Raw genomic sequence first — 19,614 nt, 5'->3', positions numbered from 1 at the left:
CAGTTAGAAATCCCCTCCGTACAGTGTATTCTTATTTAAACTAAAAGAATATACGGTGCTTTCAAGACTTATGACAGCCAGGCAAGCAATTTATTTATCTGTTGATGATAGAAGCATGCACCCAGGAAAGAAGATATGTTAAGTGGGAGGACAGAGGCACGGCTGCACGTCCCAGACACAGGAGACCGAATGAGAGATGAGCACTGACTGTGCATCGGACACGAACACGCATCGGACGTCTCACGACCTGAGCACATCAGCACCGCCGAGAGATTAAGTCCAAGATAGAGGTGACTTAAAAATCAACATCGTAAGTGCACGAATAAGGAACCTGCAAGTTTTAAAAGTATTCTCGAAGCCTTTGAGATGCAGCATTCGCTCTCCAACTGGTCCGTGTAACACAGGGTAGGACGCTCGCCCCGTGCCCGCTCCGGCCGAGGGCGGTGGCGATTTCACCACTGACAAACGGCAGCGGAGGTGAGCGCCGCTGGAAATCCTACCGGAGCAGACACCGCTCACGGGACCGCAGGGAGAAAGCTCAGCGCTATGCCTTCCCCATAGTTCCTTGGGAAGAAATCCATCACGCTGAGAAGAAATGTCAGACAATTTTAGTGCCAAAGAAAGGAAGACTTCATATATTCAACTTCTTAACTTTCTATATGAAGAAAGTATAACAGGAAAATACCATTTCCATTTTCCACCCTCTTATCAAGCCGACTTTTGCAGGTGTGCGTATGACTTTCAGAGTTTAAAATAATATTGAGCCGGTAACCTGCAACATCCTTTTCAATGCCGACATACTCCAGGGAGGGGACGGCTCAGGAAGGAACCGTGCATCACAGAAAGAAACGTAAAGGCCAGTCTTAAGGTGCTCGGCCAACTTGAGTTATTAAGAAAGATAACCAAACCCCAAAAAGCACGTCAAATATTCTCTGTAGCCTAATTTAATCTAATTTTAGACAAGAGTGATCGTCCAAAGAAACAGCGGTAGGCAAAGCATTAGTAACTGCCAGCACTCAGCTGAAATGGTTTGAAAGACACTCCCAGATTTGTATCTCAAATCCATGCTGCATTTCCATCATCTTCTGCTTTCCGTTATTTATGGGATCTTATTCTGAAATTATCACAGAGGTGAAGCTCCAAGGATATCAGCATATTCTGCTTGGAAATCATGCCCTAAAGCACAAGACGATACCAATTTTTAAAGAAATTCGGTACACAACAACAGTAAAACTATTCATTACTATTAACAAAAATTTAACTTATTTTGGATAACCACTCTTATCCATATTTCCAAATCTTTACTGGTTACGTCTTTGACAAATTGTGTTTATGTATCGTTATGTAATTCTCAGATACGATGTAATTCTAGCTAATTAACTAAAATACAGGATACCCTACAAATTATTGCTACAGGCTAAAATCAAGGCAGGTGCTCCTGGGAAGCACTTTAGCCTGATCACAATGGCTGGGGGCGACTGATGCTTCATCAGCTCCGGATCAGCAAAAACTCCTCAGAAACCGAATTGGTGCCAAGAAATTAAGTGGCACTTACTCAGGCGTTAGGAAAGTATGAGATTTTAAACTTCAGTAAACAGAAGTATTCAAATAAAACCTTCAACCGTAACCCATATAGAGAACTTAAATCACAATAACTTAGGGGAAGGCAGAAAAGTGAAGACATGAAATCCAGGATAAATCCAGGAAAAAGCTGAGCTCACGGCACGGGGAACACAGGGGCTGTAAAGGACAGATGTTTGGGACAGGAGGCTTCGTCTGCTCTGCAGCTCTCAGAACGTCTTCTGGGCTACAGTACGTTCAGTAAGGCGTTTGGGGAGGTTTTATAAAATTCCTAAAGGACTCGCAAATTTTAATTTTTTTTTTCCCAAGAAACAGAGGTAATTTATCAGCTGTTCTGCAATCAGGGAGATTGATCACAGAGTTTCATTTGACTCTGTTTAGGGGAAGAAAAGCATCAAAAGGTCAGTATTACAGTTGTTATGCAACATTTTACTTTTTCAAATGGCAATTTTTCTCTAAGTACAACTCACGCAGTCACCGTTCAATTTAACTTACACTACCTAAACCACCTTGGCGCCTAACCCCTGTGCTTCCATTAAGTAGCATCTTATGGCTGTTCCGTTGCTCTGCGTCTGCCTATATTCACCACAAAAGGGCCAAACGAACCGAAGAGCCCAACCGCTGGACCCGGTCGGGCACCAACAGGATTGTGACACGAGTTTCGCGGCAGAGTATTTGTCACTGGTATGTACCAACGGTGGAAGAACAAGAACACTTGTCTGACTTTGAAAGCTGTCATCTGTGCAACGTGTGCTACGCAGGACTGAGCTGAAAACATCTTTGCTTTCAGAAAAGAGACTTTATTTAAAACAAAATAAATCCTGTTTTCCAGGCAGGCTTTTATGGGAAAGGGGGAGTGGGGTCTGTGACTGCTGCCTCTTCCGGAGGAAGAGACGTGCACTACTGCTATTATTTGTGCTACTCAATCCTTAGCTATAATTAAGCTAATCTTCCTCGTGGGAAGGCACTGGAGGTGTTAGAAGAAAACCAATATCTGTGTTTTGTAGTGCTTGGTACTGTGGGGATCCGAGGGAGCTGAACATGAGGAAAAAGGATATTAACACCGTTATAGTCTGAGACAGCAAACAACACAGCCTCCCCCCTCCGCACGCACACACTTTGATATTCCAGTTACAAACCAAATCAGAAACACTGTCTCTCAATGAAAATACCCTGTAGATTCACCAAACACCTTGTTTCTATTTTGCTTTACAATTCTTACAGGGATTTCTATTTCCACATTTGGTTCAGCCCTGCAATTGCTGGAATAGAAAAAGCAATAAACCTTTTTCCACTCAATCTGACTCAACTTCATACTTGAGTTTTCTGTAATTAAACAAACTACAGGAAAATAAATTCTAGTTTTACATTTTAATAAATCTTAGCCGTAGAGATGGGGAGTCTTTGGTGGGTTTGGCATGCTCACCTCACTGGGGCAGGTTTATCTGAAGGCTCTTCAGGTCGTGGGATCCCACAAAGAGATGCAGAGACCGTGGCCGCTGTGCCCCCCCAGCACGGTGGTGACCCAGGTCTCCAAGGCACTGGCATCAGTCCCCCCTTCAATTCAAGCTGTCCCTTCCCTTTCTCTCCATAGGGTCCTAATACACGTTGACAACACTCCCCGCTGCAACCCTGACAGGTTCTCCCCCCCCAAAGCCCCTCTATTATATATATTCCTCATCTTGCACGAACCGGGCTGGCTCATTTCAGCAGCATTCATGCACGTTGCACGTAGCGATGCCAGCACATACACCCTGCTTTGTCTTCAAGCAAGGACCTCATTTGTATGGATCTCCAGTAAACCTTTATATTCCCTTCTGCTCAATTTAAAACCAAGCTATTATGAATCGATACCTATTTATTGTCACTACTCGCTAAATAATCGACGGGACTCAGAGGAAATATAAAAATAATTAATGACTAATAAGTCTGCTTACACTTAAATAAGAAAATGTAAGTAAATTGTCCTTGGGTGCAAAAAAGAAATGAAACATCACAAGAAGCTACAGAAAGTGTGGCGTGCAAAAGAATGGATTAAAAATATCTCAGGAAAGAAGCAGATTGTTTTAACAGAGCAGCAGATGTGTTTTGAGTAGAACAAATTAAATGGTTGCAGCATTGCATTACACCTGCATTCCTTCTAATGGGCGTATCCTGCAAATTGGCATACAAGGACATCGTTTCAAAACTGGCTAAATGTACCATTTCTGCAGAACAAGACATTAATTCATGATGATAAAGATGAAAAAAATGTCATCCGGAATGAAAGAGAAGTTGCAGAACTGAGAATAATTTTCTTTATGTAAGAATAACACTTGGAAAACTTAATCCAAATTAGGCTTTTGCTATCTTTTGCTGCCTTGAAAAGCCTAAGAGAAAACCGTTGTTTCACTGAGCCGATACTCTAGCGTATTCAAAGGGAGAGCAACGCGACCAGAGAGGCCAGCGTATGCACAGCCGCCTGCAGTTCAGCTTTGAAAACCTGCATCGCGTTGCAGGGTAGCCAGCCCATCATCCGAGGTGCCCCCTTTAAAAAGCTAAGAACCAAGTCAGAGGCCACCGGGAACCTCCAGAGATAGAGATGGATTAGTCTGATTTTTGCTTTTTTTTTTCACTACCAAAGGAGGATTCAAAATTGTATTATGTTTCACAGGATTACAGATGGCAAAGTGCTAAATTAAAAATGAGTCTGCAACACCAGGGTGCCTGGTATGGCACACATCACAGGGAATAAACGAGAACACTTGCTAATAATTTTGGAAAAATACTAGTTGCTGTATTAAGATGATTCAACCGGAGCCTGGGAGGATGCTTCTCTCCAGCACGCTCTGCTGCCTTTTCCTTCAAGGAGACAGAGGGTGACTGCCTGGGAAACTCGTGTGGTGGTAACCAGGGGCTTACAGTCCACATCGTCACTTTGCCGACACGAGAGGGGCGATCCATCCCTCCCAGGACAACGGTGGAACGCCAGGCAGGTTTTGCAGTGCCTTATGAGCTCCCTACAATACAATCCAGAAAATAATACACGTATTGCTGTACGCTTCTAAAAGCCAGGGACTTTCGTGTTATATCTGTATCAAAACCAGACATGTTAATTGTTAACACATGCATTTTCTAATTAGCCAAAACATTAATTCCTTGACATGTCTTATTTATATTGCCAAAAACATGCATAACTCATTAAAAAAGTAAAACAAACAAAAAATGTGCTAACTCAAAAAAACCCCCACCACCTACCCTCCTCCCTCTTCCTGAGAAGTTCTTATATCAGCTCATGAGTGATTTAAGATAAATATAGGTAGTGGTTTTATAATATAAAATAAGGTATGGAATGAAGATTCTGAGCTTTTCTTGGGAAAATGCCAGCTATATATGCTTGGAGAAAATCTGCTTACAAGTTCTAACATAAAAAATCTTATCACTCCAGAAAATGAGTCAATATTGTCAGTATTTCTGCAAATAAAGCATTGCATGACAGTGTGCTGCACTTTTAAAGCTTATTCTATGGCAAAAGATTAAGACCTTAAATGTTGTTTTACCCTATAAACATACCTGTAATGTATGATACTTATACATGCATATTTTAGAGAGAAAGACGGAGCCTAATTAAACATTGCCAATTTCGTCCAGACACTAAAGAAAAAAATACCAATTTTACTGAAATACGTATCAATGGGAACATTATGATGGATAAAAATAAACCTGCATTAAGACGTTTCTCCAGTCCATATCTCAGGAAAGCTTTTAAGAGAAGGCAGAGTTGAAAAGAAACCTCTGACTTTAGCTTTAAACACCCAGCACCAAAGAGTAAAAATTAAGTAGTAAAATTACTGAGGTACTAGAAGAATTTTGACAGTGAAAATGTTTTTCCTGTGAAAACCATAAAATCTCACTACATTACAGCTCTTCTTTGGCATAAAAAGTATGGAAATTAAGCGTTACTGGGAAATTTTGTCTTTTTTACTAACATGTAAGAGTAACAGGAGTGAAACCTGCGCTACTGGGACTACAGCAAAGCTAGAGCTGATTTAACTTATAAGGGTGTGTATGGAAAAAAAATGTATTTTTGTAGCTGGAAAAATTACTAAACACCTTCGTGAAAGACCATTACATTCATGCTGTTTTCAAATTTAAACATTTGCTTTCTATTGACGTTCATCGTATTACGACTAGACAAGTGGGTCAGCCATCAATCTCTATTTTGCAGGTATCTCAGATGAGTCTTGTTTCGAACGTCCCTGCAAACCTGCAAAACAGGATTGTTTCCAACTCAGGGTGATAATTTTAGAGATAAAATGCAAAACCAGCCTCCCTCCACAATGTATTCAAATATATGTTTTGTATTACCTGCTATTTCAATACGGGCACGGTACATAGCATCCATGAGTGTATTATTTTTCCTATTCCGCTTGTATTATGTGTAAAGTAATAAAGGTTTTCTTTCTACTCTTCCCTATCAGCTGAAAAGCTACATTAAGTCATTAGAGATTTGCAATACACCTCACAAGGGATACCTTTAGGAAAAAATAATCTAAGGCGGCCCTGTTTGTCTGGCAACGATCTGCCAACCCACTCTTTACGCTCCATTTTATTACAAATTTAATAAAATGCTCTTTGCAAATATCAGTGCTATAAATGACAGAAGATAAAACACGAATTTGATCTATCTTGATTCATCTGTGTTAATTAGACAGGAGCACTTCTGTGTTTGTTGATCTACAAATGTCATCTTTCTCCTTTAAAAAAAGCAAGGATATACACAAAAGAGGGATCACATCTAGAAAGAAAGGTTTTAAGCTCCCTTTTAACTGCAGCTTTAGGTTAGGGCAGCATTAACAAGTCAAGACCTTTGGAACAACTACAAGACAGGAAACCCCAAATTCTCACACCTCCTCTCGTAAGTACCTTTGAATTAAATCAAGCTAGATGACCCCAAAAACTAAGTCAAACAACATTAATTCTCAAGGCAGTTGCTGGTTTGAATATCGCACTATTCAGGTAAATACTGAGGTGTTGCAAGTCCTGCCCTTTCTTCCTACAAACACTCCACATGGGAAAGCATCCATGGCGCTTCACCGGCTTCCGCCACGAAACCACTGCGGGAAAGAGGCTGGTACGCAGGAGGTGGACACCTGCCATGGAAAGCAGGGGTAATCTCTTTTTTACATCAGAGTTTAACAATGCCAGCCAAATACTCTATGAGGAAAGACAAGCCCCGGTAGAGCAGAGCTGCTGGAGTGCCACATTGCAGGAGCCTTCTGGGCTGCTGCTCCTTCTTGGGGAGGGGAGAGGGGCTCAGGCAACATCGCTGATGGGCACCACGAGGACCACCTGGCGCTTCAGATGGGTCCAAGCACATCTTTGGGACTCAGGATCACCACTGAGGTGCTGGAGCGTGTCCAGAGAAGGGCAACGAGGCTGGTGAGGGGTCTGGAGAACAAGTCTGATGAGGAGCGGCTGAGGGAACTGGGGTTGTTTAGCCTGGAGAAGAGGAGGCTGAGGGGAGACCTCATCGCTCTCTACAACCACCTGAAAGGAGGTTGTAGCGAGGTGGGGGTCGGTCTCTTCTCCCAAGTAACCAGCGATAGGACGAGAGGAAACGGCCTCAAGTTGTGCCAGGGGAGGTTTAGATTGGACATGAGGAAAAATTTCTTTACTGAAAGAGTGTTTAAACATTGGAAGAGGCTGCCCAGGGAAGTGGTTGAGTCCCCATCCCTGGAGGTGTTTAAAAGACGAGTAGATGAGGCACTTAGGGACATGGTTTAGTGGGCATGGGGGTGTTGGGTCAATGGTTGGACTCGATCTTAAGAGGTCTTTTCCAACCTTAATGATTCTATGATTCTATGATTTCATACACCTCCTCACCTACTTGTGCCAAAAATGTATCTGTGTATATATAGACACAAGTAATTTTTACTCGAAAAGTTAAGAAACAGTGAATAACACTATAAAGATAACTAACTTGCAGCACAATTGCTTTTACTCAATATTTTTTGTGGGTTTTGGTTTTTTTTCAATCAGAGAAGCACAATAAGCGAGGACTATCAATATGATTCAGGTTTTCAATATTAGTGTCTTAAATATAAGCAGAGATGCAACAGAAGAAAGGGGTTTTTTTTTTGATTCAGGAGGCAATAGCTCAGCTGCCCCCTGCACTGCTTCCCTTCCTAGAGGTATCGCAGGAAGGCCTGTACGAGCAGGCTCTGATGCATACGGAGTCAAAGAACATTTTTGGCGCGTAAGAGTGCCTACGTGAATGCATTCACATTTGTCTGGGGCAGAATTAATGCCCAGCCCACAAAACCACGACTCACTCACCACGAGGAATTTCATCCCTCGTTCATGGCGCGTTCAGCCCTACAGCTGAATTTGGCTGAGCAAGGAACTTAGACAGGCTCTTTGGTAACTACGATGCTGAAAAACTTGTATTGAATTTTGTACTTGCTTTCTTCTTCTTTTTTCCATTATTCTTCTTTTTTCCATTTTTCTTTTTTCCCCCTCTTCTTTTTTTCCCCCCCCCCTTTTCATTCCTAGCACAGGCGTCTCCCGTCCGTGGCAGACTATGGGAGGACCAACCCAATTCAGCACGGCAGTGCTTTGCTCCCGTGGAAAATCCTCCTCGCTCTGGGCAAGTGCTTTCGCAGCCGGATCACTGCAGAGCTCAGCTATCACCAGGTGCGCAAGGGTGGCCACCCGTATTTCACTGCGGGATCATAACGCCACTGATTAAATGAACTTATTTTGGAATTAGTGCACTTGCAGCTCTGGCAGTCCTCTAGCGCTAAAATGCTAAATAGGTAAGGGAAGAGTGAAAATGTTTATCAAGAGCTCTTACTTCCTAAATTGATACAGTCATTATCAACCTAATTATATAATTACACTTGAAAGGAGGATTGCACATCATCTGCTGTGTAAATCTAAGTAAAACACAAGCACTTATCTTGTAATCCCAAATTAAAACTACAAAGTCCTATATTTAAGTTCTCAATAATGCTTTAAATAAAGTGCTTGAAAAATAATGTAACTTTGCATTTTAGCCTTACTTTAATAGCTAGGTAGGACATGGGAATTGAATACTAACTGATTATTAAGAAGATAAAGTGGTTTAGCAATGCACTGTGTACAGAGAAACTGAACTATTACGTGCATTATCTTTTTCAGCTGACTGTGCAAATGCAGGCCTATTCTGAGCATGTAATTATTTCCATTCAATGATTAGATACAGTATTTTAATGCATAAATTGACATAACTGCCAACATTTAGGAATATACAGGCTGAGTGGAATGAGATACGCTGGAACAACTTGAAAAAGAAGTTAATAAGGCTGCTAGGATTAGTGTGCTGGGCGACTGGAGCAGGCTGAGAAGGCACATACGTGCAAATCCATCTGGGTATGCACATACGTGCTTACATGTGTTGGAAACAATAAAATCAGGTGCGTGGTTTTGCATATGAGAGAGAAAGGTGTTGGTATAACAGCAAAGAACTGCCTGGAGTGTAATCCTGCACTGTTGATTTACATCAATTACACTGAGAATTTAATGGATGATAATGAAAATAACAGAAAGCTGACTGCTAAATATACTAACAGAGATTAGTTATTATTAAGCTATTAGGTTTTTTTTATTAGAGGTGCCAATAAAAGACCGATATGGAGGGAAGGAGAGAGAATTGCTGAAAACAAATGAATATGCAGCACTTGGCTTTGCAGCTTGGTGTTGCATTGGGCGCATTTTGCCTCACTGGGGTGAGGTCGGCCATCCTGCTTTTTGGGTACTTTGCATTCCCAAGGAGTCAGGAAAGAACATTTTTTGCAGTCAGAAAATTGCAAAGATTTGTACTGATTTAGGAGGAAAGTCTCCTCTGTCAGCTCAATTACCCGGCACCATTTTAACCTTGTAAATGAGATGGGCTTCAGAGCACCACTGACGGCCATTGTAACGGGGGCAGTACGCGGCAGCTCCTCCGTTTTTCAGAACAAATTCATGCATTTCTTTTCTCTTCTAAGAAAGGGACTTCCTTTAATCCCATTTGAAGTGCATCCAGCATTTCTGAGGGTTTTTTTACAGTCTCCTGAATTATTTGGCTCTTACAGTTTCGGGCTGTAATCACGCTGCAGACCCTTAGTTAGGCTCCTGCCAAGGAAAATTCAAAACTCCTTGTCAAATGCACTATTTATACTGAAACAAAAAGGTAAGTGTTCCTCACTACAACTATATTTTGTGATCTTACTCTCAGTTTTCAAACCCATCCCAGCCTCAGCAAACAGAGCTTTCACAGCCCTGGGGCCCCGCTCCAGGCAGAGAGCAACGCCACTCTTCAGTCCAAAACACACAGTGAAAATAAAACTGCATTGTTTCCCCACACACCAATGCCAAATGACACAAAGAGAGTATTTTCTCTACAGGAATTGTTCCTCCAACCTCTCACCATGTCACAAATTAAGCCTTTTTTTCAACTCAAAATATTTTGCACAGAATTTAATCTGTATGGTTTTCCTTTTTTTTCTTCTTTTTAACCTAGATTGGATATATTAAAAATTCTCATTCCTAACTCATCTGAGCACGTGGCGTGAACAAACAGGCAACACATAGGATTGCCAAATTCAAGGGTAGCAGAAATAAAAGATTTTATTCTTATCCACACACAGCTTCTACAAAGATAAGGGAAGGCATCAATTTTAAATACGTCTAAGAGCACAAAAAGATGGGCTCTTCTTCAGTGGAGTTATATTTTTACAAGTAGACAGCCTCAAGAAAGCAATTCATAACTCGATTGATCAAGACTTTTACCTCGAAATATAATTACTAGGTGTGCACCCTAATTATGCCGAGATACACGTTTAACACAACGCCACTGTGAACAACCATTGGTTCCTCTTTCTCTGACGACATCATCTAAGAAATCAAATTAATCAGGTCCCAGAGGAGAACTGGGCAGATGCGTGTGCGCTGATAGATAATAGCTTCAGAGACCTAATTACTAAAATGCAACTTTCTTTGTTCTCTAACAGAATTATCTAGAGATCTGTATTTTCCAGATTAATAAACTAAGATAAATGTGTGCCAGACAAAAGGATAAAAAAACAGTTTAATAATGTTGGGAACAATTTCTGACATTTAGACATGACCTATTTAAAAAAAATCTACCATTTCCTATGTGTTCTTATTTTTTAGTTAAAATGTTATTGTTAACTTTATTTTCTAAAACCCCTGAGCACTTTTCTCCTCCATTTGCTTCTTAATCCTGAGGAACATGATCATCACATTTTAATTGTCGATTAATATAGCATATTCATAAATAACTTCAAAAAAGATCAGCAAATATAAAGGAGACCTATAGTGAAATTCTTTCCAGTGACTGAAACAGCAACAGACATTAAGTTTTGAATTAAACAAATCTTGTCCTGCAAACATCACTGTCACTGACCTAATTTCACCTTTCTCTTTCAATAAAATTTTGTCCATAGGTTCTCTGTTTGAATTTTGTATCAAAATCTTGGGCAAATATGCACATGTGTAACTGCATAAAGAAGAGAGAATACATTTAGCAGCACTAAATTTCTGCTGATTTTTACTCATTTCAGAAGTGAATAGCAATTTTGTTCATAGAAAGATAAGTAGTAACAATAAATACAAAAAGTGCATTGGCATTTCACCCTAACTTTTTTAACAGTTTCATTAAAAATTGTCGCGACAAGAATAATTTTATCCTGCATTGGCTCCACAGTTGTACCTATAACTAACAATGGCAAGCAAATGAGCTAGAAATTAATAACTTGCAGCCCTGCTGTCCTGGTTTCGGCAGGGATAGAGTTAATTTCTTTCCCAGTAGCTGGTACAGTGCTGTGTTTTGGATTTAGGGTGAGAACAATGTTGATAATACACCGATGTTTTAGTTGTGGCTAAGTAGTGCTTACACTAGTCGAGGACTTTTCAGCTCCCCATGCTCTCCCGACTGAGAAGGCTGGAGGTGCACAAGAAGCTGGGAGGGGGCACAGCCAGGACAGCTGACCCAAACTGGCCAAAGGGATATTCCATACCATGTGACGTCATGCTCAGTATATAAAGCTGGGGGAAGAAGAAGGAATGGGGGGACATTTGGAGTGATGGCGTTTGTCTTCCCAAGTCACCGTTGGGCGTGATGGAGCCCTGCTTTCCTGGAGATGGCTGAACACCCGCCTGCCGATGGGAAGCAGGGAATGAATTCCTTGGTTTGCTTTGCTTGCGTGTGTGGCTTTTGCTTTACCTATTAAACTGTCTTTATCTCAACCCACGAGTTTTCTCACTTTTACTCTTCTGATTCTCTCCCCCATCCCACCGGGGGGGAGTGAGCGAGCGGCTGCGTGGTGCTTAGTTGCCGGCTGAGGTTAAACCACGACACCTGCCCACAGAGCTGAGGTTAAGAAGAGCTTGAAGCTGAGCCATCAAGACCAACCGCGCCTCTTGCGTGTGCCCTTCTGCGTGCTGAAAGCTCTCCAGGGCCGTTCGCCATCGCTGGGCTAATGTGTTTGAAGGTGGGATGCCTGTCCCACTGGGATGCCCATCAGCAAGGAGCACACCAAAGCGTAGTGGAGATGAAAGGGTGAAGTCCATCAGGTGGGACAGGGGAGGACGCGGCGGTCAGGGCAGCGCTGGCAGTGGGGAGGGAACCCAGCCCCGGGACAGCTTGCCAACACACAGCACAATTCAGCGGACGGGATGATCTCCCCGCCTAGCTCGGAGGGCTGATGAGAAGGTGGGAATTTATGGCTTTACGAGGGTCTCCTCGGTGACTGCACAAGGGCTCTTCAAGGGAGGCCCCGGCATAATCCGAACACTGTGCTATAATCCACCACGAATGTACAGAGCAATTTAAATGGGTTGAAAACACGGTTGCCTTCCTCCCCTCCCCAGGTAGCAGAATGCACAAGTATTTAAATGCTGGCAAGATAAGCCCCTTTTGCTTCGTCTAACTGAGGTCTTATTTTTATCACCAGTAGCCAAAGGCATGCTCAAACCCGGACAGCCTGGGGGTGCAGAGGGAATGTCCCCCCCGTACAGTCCTGCACCTAGAGCTGAAATACTGCAGGGTTGTTTCGGTTTCTGTCTTACTATCTTTCCATCTTTTCGGCTAGAGACTGCATTTTTAGAGCCACCTTGGCATCGTACTGGTATAAAAGAAAGGGGAAAAGGACACCAGCCCTGTGCCAACCCTGGGGAAATTTTGATAGGGAAATGGATAGAGACATGTCCTCCCCAGGTGGAAGGAGGAAAAGGATGCCTCCGCTAGCAGCTTTTCCTTCCCGAAGGAATCGCTGTGGAAAGCGGTATTTGCAATGCAGGGTATCCCACTGGATGTCAGACTGCTGAAAAATGGTTCGTTAAAGATAGCCTTGCATTTCTATCTGTGCTTAGGAGCCTAAATTAAAATGGCCTACAGCAAGAACTGGTCTTTTCAATGGGAGAAGGGATGTCTTCGCACCTCAGAAACCAGCTGATGAAACGCAGGCTAGAAAGCCTAATACTGGACATCCAAGTTAAAAAATGTTGCTGACAAAATCTGCCCCCGCTGCTTGCTGAAACCTAGGAAATTGTACAGGTAGCCACAAAACTGACTCTCCAAAGTGATTTCAGAAGCTCCTCTCTAATACAACAGGAAATGACCTGTTATTCCTGTCCAAGATACAAGTGCTAATTAGGAAACTTCAAAACGTTCACTCATTTGACCTCTTACATAGCAGGTGCTCTTCTAGACAGAGCTTCACAATGGCTTCTGCCATCAAAAGCACCTGCATGTTTCCAAACGTCCAAATCGGGCCTTTTCTACCCAGCTGAACTGCGGGATACTGGCCAGTTCAGAGGATGACACGTCAGTATTCACCACTCCTCCAACCTGGAGAGCATCCATCCGTCCATCCGGCACCTTGACAGAAGACAGCCACACCAAATGACGCCCTGAGACAGCAGCACCACGAGGATAGCTCCAGGCTGGAACCATCCAGAAAGGATTGAGGTCCTGATTTACGTCATCCAACACACTCCTCATTATCCACTTTCAAAACAAAATCTCGTATTTACCATACTTAGACGTGCAGAGGCACGACTGCATCGCTCCACTTACATGGCATTCTGCAATGTGTGCACTCCGACAGATGGAAATAGGTGTGTCTTACTGCCACTTTCCTGAGTTTTATTGTCTTTTAATTGGGTGGTTCCAAATTAGTCTATTGCATTGGAGGTCTGACACGTCAAATCGGTGAAGGAGCAGAGCAGGGAAAGTCCGTAGTGAGGGGACGGATCGCTCCAGGTTCTGCAGATGTGCTGGAGAAGTAGTCAAGCTGGTCAAAGGTAGGCTTAAATCGGATATATTTTTCCACAGCCTTTTTATTTTAATTTCTACATCCAAACTTAACCTTTTGCTCAGCACTAAATTCCTCACTCCCACAACTCAGAATATCTCAGTAGAAATTCTGTGGAAACAAAGAATAATAAAAATCAAGGCCTATTGGAGCAGTCCTGCTGAACCAATGGACCCTTGCTTAGAAGATCCCAAAACAAAAAGCAATGGAAGTGAGGAAAAAAAAGTTCTGATCCAGGATTTGGAGTGTTAATTTTCAAATTCCTAAATGCAAAACATGACCAATTTGGAAGTGTTTTTTAACTGAACTGTTAATACATTTTAGAAAACTACACAGCAGCAATTTCATCTGGTGCTCTTTTTGAAACGGGAATTTTTAAATTTTTCTACCATGTATATCGCTATTCTAGTCGCCTTTAAATGCATTTTGCTCATATCTCATTTAAACTGTATCGTATTTTAAATAGCCCTTAGTATGACATTTTTAGAGCTTGAACTCACCTGAATGCTTTAAAGCAACTAACTCCTAATCAGCCCAGAAAAACTCGCTGTCAAGGCAGAATATAAAAGCGCACAGAGTGCAATGTATTCACCGCATACGCTACGTGGTGAATATACATTGTTAGCATTTGCATGCCTCATACTCGTAAGAAAAGGTACACAGGGTAAATTATTAGAAATGCATTTAGTTCAACAAAAATGCAATGGGAACTTGGTATTATGTGACTGCAAAAAACCAGAACTTAATAGGGGAGAACTGAATTAAAGACTGGCTAAGCCCATGTGATATATTTATGGTTTGAACTTGACTGCATCTTACATGGGTTTCGAATTCACTTTTACACCATATTAGACATTCATTTGCCAGCGTTATATTTATTTTTTCCAATTTTTTCCCTTCCTCTTGCAGAACAGAAACCAATTACGTTAAAAACAGTCAGCCAAATTTTCTGTCACGCGTCCTATTCCTTCAGCTTTAATTGGGTAGATATAATTACCAATTATAAAGGGACACAATCCTGCCTATCTCACAGAAAGTTCAATTTCCACATTTAAGAGGATCCTGTCGATGTGGTGGTTTTTCACTCACGGTACGTGTGTCTTCTGCATTTTGTTAAATCCAGTACAAGTGAAATCCACCGTGCACTTCCATCAGGTGTGGCACGCGATGTCCGTTTAGTCAGCACTACGAGTGATGATAGACACCCGCAGCTTTAACAGTGGACCTCCTCCTCCAGACTAAGGCAGCAACTCATCCTTAGAGATGAGAGAAACACAGACAGCAGAGGACAAACAGGACCTGAAGACACCGATGGCTTCTGGACGCCCTGCTCTGCCCTCCAGGAATCCCGCTGCCACCCGTACGAAACACGGGCTGCAGAGGGATGGTGGTTCTCCTCGCTGGCTAGTTCGGCTCTTGTTACCAGTCCTGAAGCCAGGAACATTTTAGTCCTCTTCCATGGTTTCATCCCTCCTGCCGGAGCAAGAAACCTTTCCTCACGGGCTGTTCCCTGGAGGGAGCAGGCTTACTTTTTCTTGAGGAGACCAGACGTTCCTCCGTAGGTGTTCCACTCTGAGCCCTGTTGCCAGGGGACCACCAGAAGATGCACCCGAGAAGGTATTTCAAAAGGACAGAGGAAATCTGCCTGCACCTCTCTCCGAGCGGGAGGCAGAGCCCTACGAACGCTTCCCAAAAACACTCGGTGCCAACCCAAACCTCTGATTGATGGGGATCATCAGTCTGTTGACATTTCTTTCAAGATTTGTTTCATGCTTACGTCTTTTGGTTATATACCCATTTATACACATCCCTATTTAGTGTGTATATAAGGTATAGATATAGAAATGTCTTTTTTAGGCCATTAACAGGGCACTTAAGATGTGCTTAGACTTTTTTTTACGGTGCTTTAAATTTTTTGGCTTGATAAGGTTATTCCAGGACAGGCTCAGAATATTTTATGAGCACATACTGTGACAGCCACAGGACACGTGCGATAACCCATGCAGAAACCAAGAGTTTTCCGACTTCACAGCTTATGATTACATGTTGGCACCCGATGATTGACTGAGATTTTCTGAACCCCTGGAAAAATCAAAGCACCAAAACAGCTTGTGGAAACAAGCAGATTTGCAGCTGGAATGAGCTGAGGTATAATAACAGTAAATTGTGCTGCAGATGAAACACAAAACTCATACGGATAACAATATGGTCCGGGGTTTACTTCTTGGTGATAGTGAAAATGTAAACTGATTCTGCTGCTACAGAATCTAAACTGGAAGAAAGTTTAAAGATGGAAGAATGGGAAGATTATCCCACAGCACACAATAAAATAGTAACAATAGCTTACATAGTCTATGGCTACTCTCTACCACAGACATTTTAAGTAATTATTTATAAATACTATGAAAAATAACTGGCTTTCATACGTGAGACATTGTATATTCTGGCTTTTGAACTGAAGCAATTTAGTTTTTATTAACTGTGTAATTTTGAGGTATCAGTAAAACTGTTTGGAGTAAAAACCCACCCAGAACAGTTTTCCATTTTATATACAAATCTTTAAAAGAAAAATCACACTATAACCTTATTTTTTCATTTATTTCAGCCAAATCAAATTAAATAAGACTACTGTTCCTGATTTATAGAAAGAAAAGGCTTAGCTCAAAATGCCTGCTTTAAGAGGTTGGCTTTGACCAAAGGCTACTTGAAATACAGGTGCAAAACAGTCTTTACTAGAGAGCCAGCACTGAAGGTACATACTCTTTTCCTCACCACGGCCACTCGTTAAAGTTTTTGATTCTTCTGTTTGTTCAGGGGGGAAAAAAAAAAGTTTTGTTTAAAACTCTAAGTTTGATAAAAATTGAGTTGTCTCCAAGTCTGATTTTTCAAGTGAACAGGTAAATTTTAAATGATGAAAGTAAGAACATGAAAACTGCCATGTGAGAGACTTGAGGGTAGTTATTATATTACTCTAAAGACCAAGATTTATTTAAGAGTTAGTTGCATGAAATAAACTGATTCTTAAATAAAGAGAAAAAAAAGGTCAAACTACAATGCGATGGCACTTCATGGGCACACGTTGACTGTCTGTACAAACCAAAGCGATGGCTCTGCCCAGCCCAGGGAGCCCCGTGGGCAGGCAGCTCTTACCAAGCTGAACAGGACACGTCCTTTTCAGAGGGAGACCTCGGAGGGCGGCATGGAGACTAACGAAACCCCCACGTCCCACTCCATTTTTAATGTATGTACTCCATTACGCTCACTCATACGGAGGCCATAATTATCTTAAGATAAAAACATCCCCAGCTTTAATATAACAACGTTAGGTTATTTCATCAAAATATTCACCCATAATATAACCCTCAACAACTGCTGTAAGATCAAATAGGAATATGTATTTTATCTCCTGTAATTGTGTGTGATAGATGTGATTACACTGCACATAATTTGTATGTGCTATGTGCACTATACTGAAATATAAACGAAAATCACCAATACAAAGGAAGAGAAATCTGTACGTTCAGAAGAGAGCGTTTCTCCTGAGGACTGATACTTGGCAGTGGTGAGACAGAAGGACGTGGTGAAGATACTTCATGGCACTGAGTCCTGTGCTCCGAAGGGCTCCTGCCCTTCTATCCAGTGACCCAGAGCACCTCTGCTGTCCCTCCCGTTGACGCCTTCTGAAGGAACCTTCAGGGATCATTAGGATAATCTGGCCAAATTCTGCATTTCTTAGAATAAATGGGTCAAAGAGCTTTCCTACCTAGTTGCAAATGAACATTGAGAATAACATTCTAAAAAAAAACCCTTATGATCTTTGGGAGAGGAGGAGCCTTAACTAATATTTTTACCTTGGGAACAGAATATAGAAGGTTTTGACACATGGAAAGGACATTCCCTTGAATTTTGAAAGCACTTTTGCTGTTATGTCTCAACTTTTAGCACATATACATGCATACATGTCTACACTTACCTATATGTGCCTTACATTTACGCTTTCCTTTTGTCAGACAGCTTTACACATCATAATATGATCAGAAAATAATTTCTTACCCGGGGATATGATATAGAAGAAGTCCTTAAACTCATCCATCCAGACCTCTGCCAGTCTCCTGTTGTTCTTGTTGATGACGTGTCCCGTGCCACCAGGGAAGGTGTAAGGTGTTGCCTTTCGGAAAACATGGCCAACATGCGAGCAGGTGACAATCTCAAGGGAGCCGCCGCACTGCCAAATCTGGAATTAAAATATGCAGAAAACGTTGACTAAACCAAATACAAAACATGCCGAGTTTATAGCAGGAGGGACTCTGACAGACAGGTTAGCAGCTACCTCCTGATTTATTCCCCCAGGTCACAATTCAACAGGGAATTTCAAGCCAAAGTTTAAGGGAGACGGCAGGGGCACAACTCTTGATAGCAATGAAAGTGCACAGACTTTCACTGCCACGTGACAGCTTGTGTGAATGGTTCACTTGGTTCTGCGTCCTTACAACATCAACATACACAAACCACCATCTTAGAAAGGTATATTCCTAGAATGGATTAAATGTAGGGTATGGATGTTATCTGTATATTTGAATTTTCCAGGATTTTGTAACATTTTAAGAAACAGAGAAGAACTTTTACTTTTATATATGTATAAATATATATACATATATATTTCACAAAGCAGAATCATGTTCATGACCATCCCGAGCAAAGGCACAGCAGATCTCGGTTAATATCACAGACGGCAATAGAAAGCAGCGAGCGCAGGTACTCTGAACATCACAGAACCACAGAAGTGAAACACAGATGCAAAACGTATGTTCTCTGATTCGTACGCTGGCGAGTACCACGATCGACTCAAACAAAAAAAAAAGTTTTAGACAAAGAAGAGACTTTGATGAACTTCTAGATGCAAACTGTCCCTTTCCACTGCTGGAGCCAGAATCTATACTCTGAGTAAGCTCATGCCTTCGATATGACCGCGTACGTATAAACAATCTTATAATCCTGGACTTTAATACTCTGTTGTTAAATGAAGTAACATGTTTTTCTGTCAGACCGCTAGAGTCTTGGTGTGATAGACATCAGTTCGTGTATTAACCGCTGTTCTGCAATCTTCCGTCTTTCTAGGCTCTGAAAAGAACTAAAGAAGAAACTAAAGAAGGCTGAAGGCCCAAGTTTGCAGAACTGGAGGCGTAACAGGCAGCTGGGTGAACAAAGATTTCCATCGGATGCTTGCAGGGTTACAAAGCTTTGCTGTTCTGCCAGACAAGATCGATTCCTTGGGATTCACTCTTCACCAAGGTTCACTGGCATTTTTAGCACCAACAAAGGTATCACCAACTGGCCGGTTCCTTATTTAGGCTCGTCCCACCCTTTGCTTCGGTCTCCTCCTAAGCAGACAGCAGGGCTAAAATTTACAATACCTCCTGGTAATAAAACACAGAGTTTAAGAACCACTGGGTGTTTTAAACAGGAAGGCTGGTACAGTCTTGTAATTAGAGCTCCTCGACACAGACATAACAGTTACCATAGTAACTTAATGCAGATTTTATTTAATTGGGGCTAAATCCTTTTATATAATTTCATTAGCATGCTAAGTGATGTAGTCTGTTGGGACAAGCAATGACAACATCAAAATATTCTTGTGTTTAACATCTTGTGTTTTGCAGCTCAATGACAACTAGTCAGTTCAGGTGAAACT

At 41.9% G+C, this 19,614-nt stretch overlaps 1 protein-coding gene across 2 annotated transcripts in view; it reads right to left on the bottom strand.

Moving 5' to 3' along the window:
- Window positions 1-19,614, bottom strand: part of GALNT13 (polypeptide N-acetylgalactosaminyltransferase 13) — a 160,368-nt gene that overhangs the window by 37,064 nt on the left and 103,690 nt on the right. For both annotated transcript variants that reach the window (XM_076343217.1, XM_076343218.1), the window contains exon 9: window positions 17,976-18,156. In XM_076343217.1, coding sequence (XP_076199332.1) covers window positions 17,976-18,156 — 181 coding nt within the window. The remainder of the gene's footprint in view (window positions 1-17,975; window positions 18,157-19,614) is intronic.

The sequence above is a fragment of the Aptenodytes patagonicus genome, chromosome 6 (assembly GCF_965638725.1).
Source record: "Aptenodytes patagonicus chromosome 6, bAptPat1.pri.cur, whole genome shotgun sequence".
Taxonomy (NCBI): domain Eukaryota; kingdom Metazoa; phylum Chordata; class Aves; order Sphenisciformes; family Spheniscidae; genus Aptenodytes; species Aptenodytes patagonicus.
The sequence above is the reverse complement of the archived record's forward strand: the minus strand, read 5'-3'. Positions and strand labels throughout refer to the sequence as shown.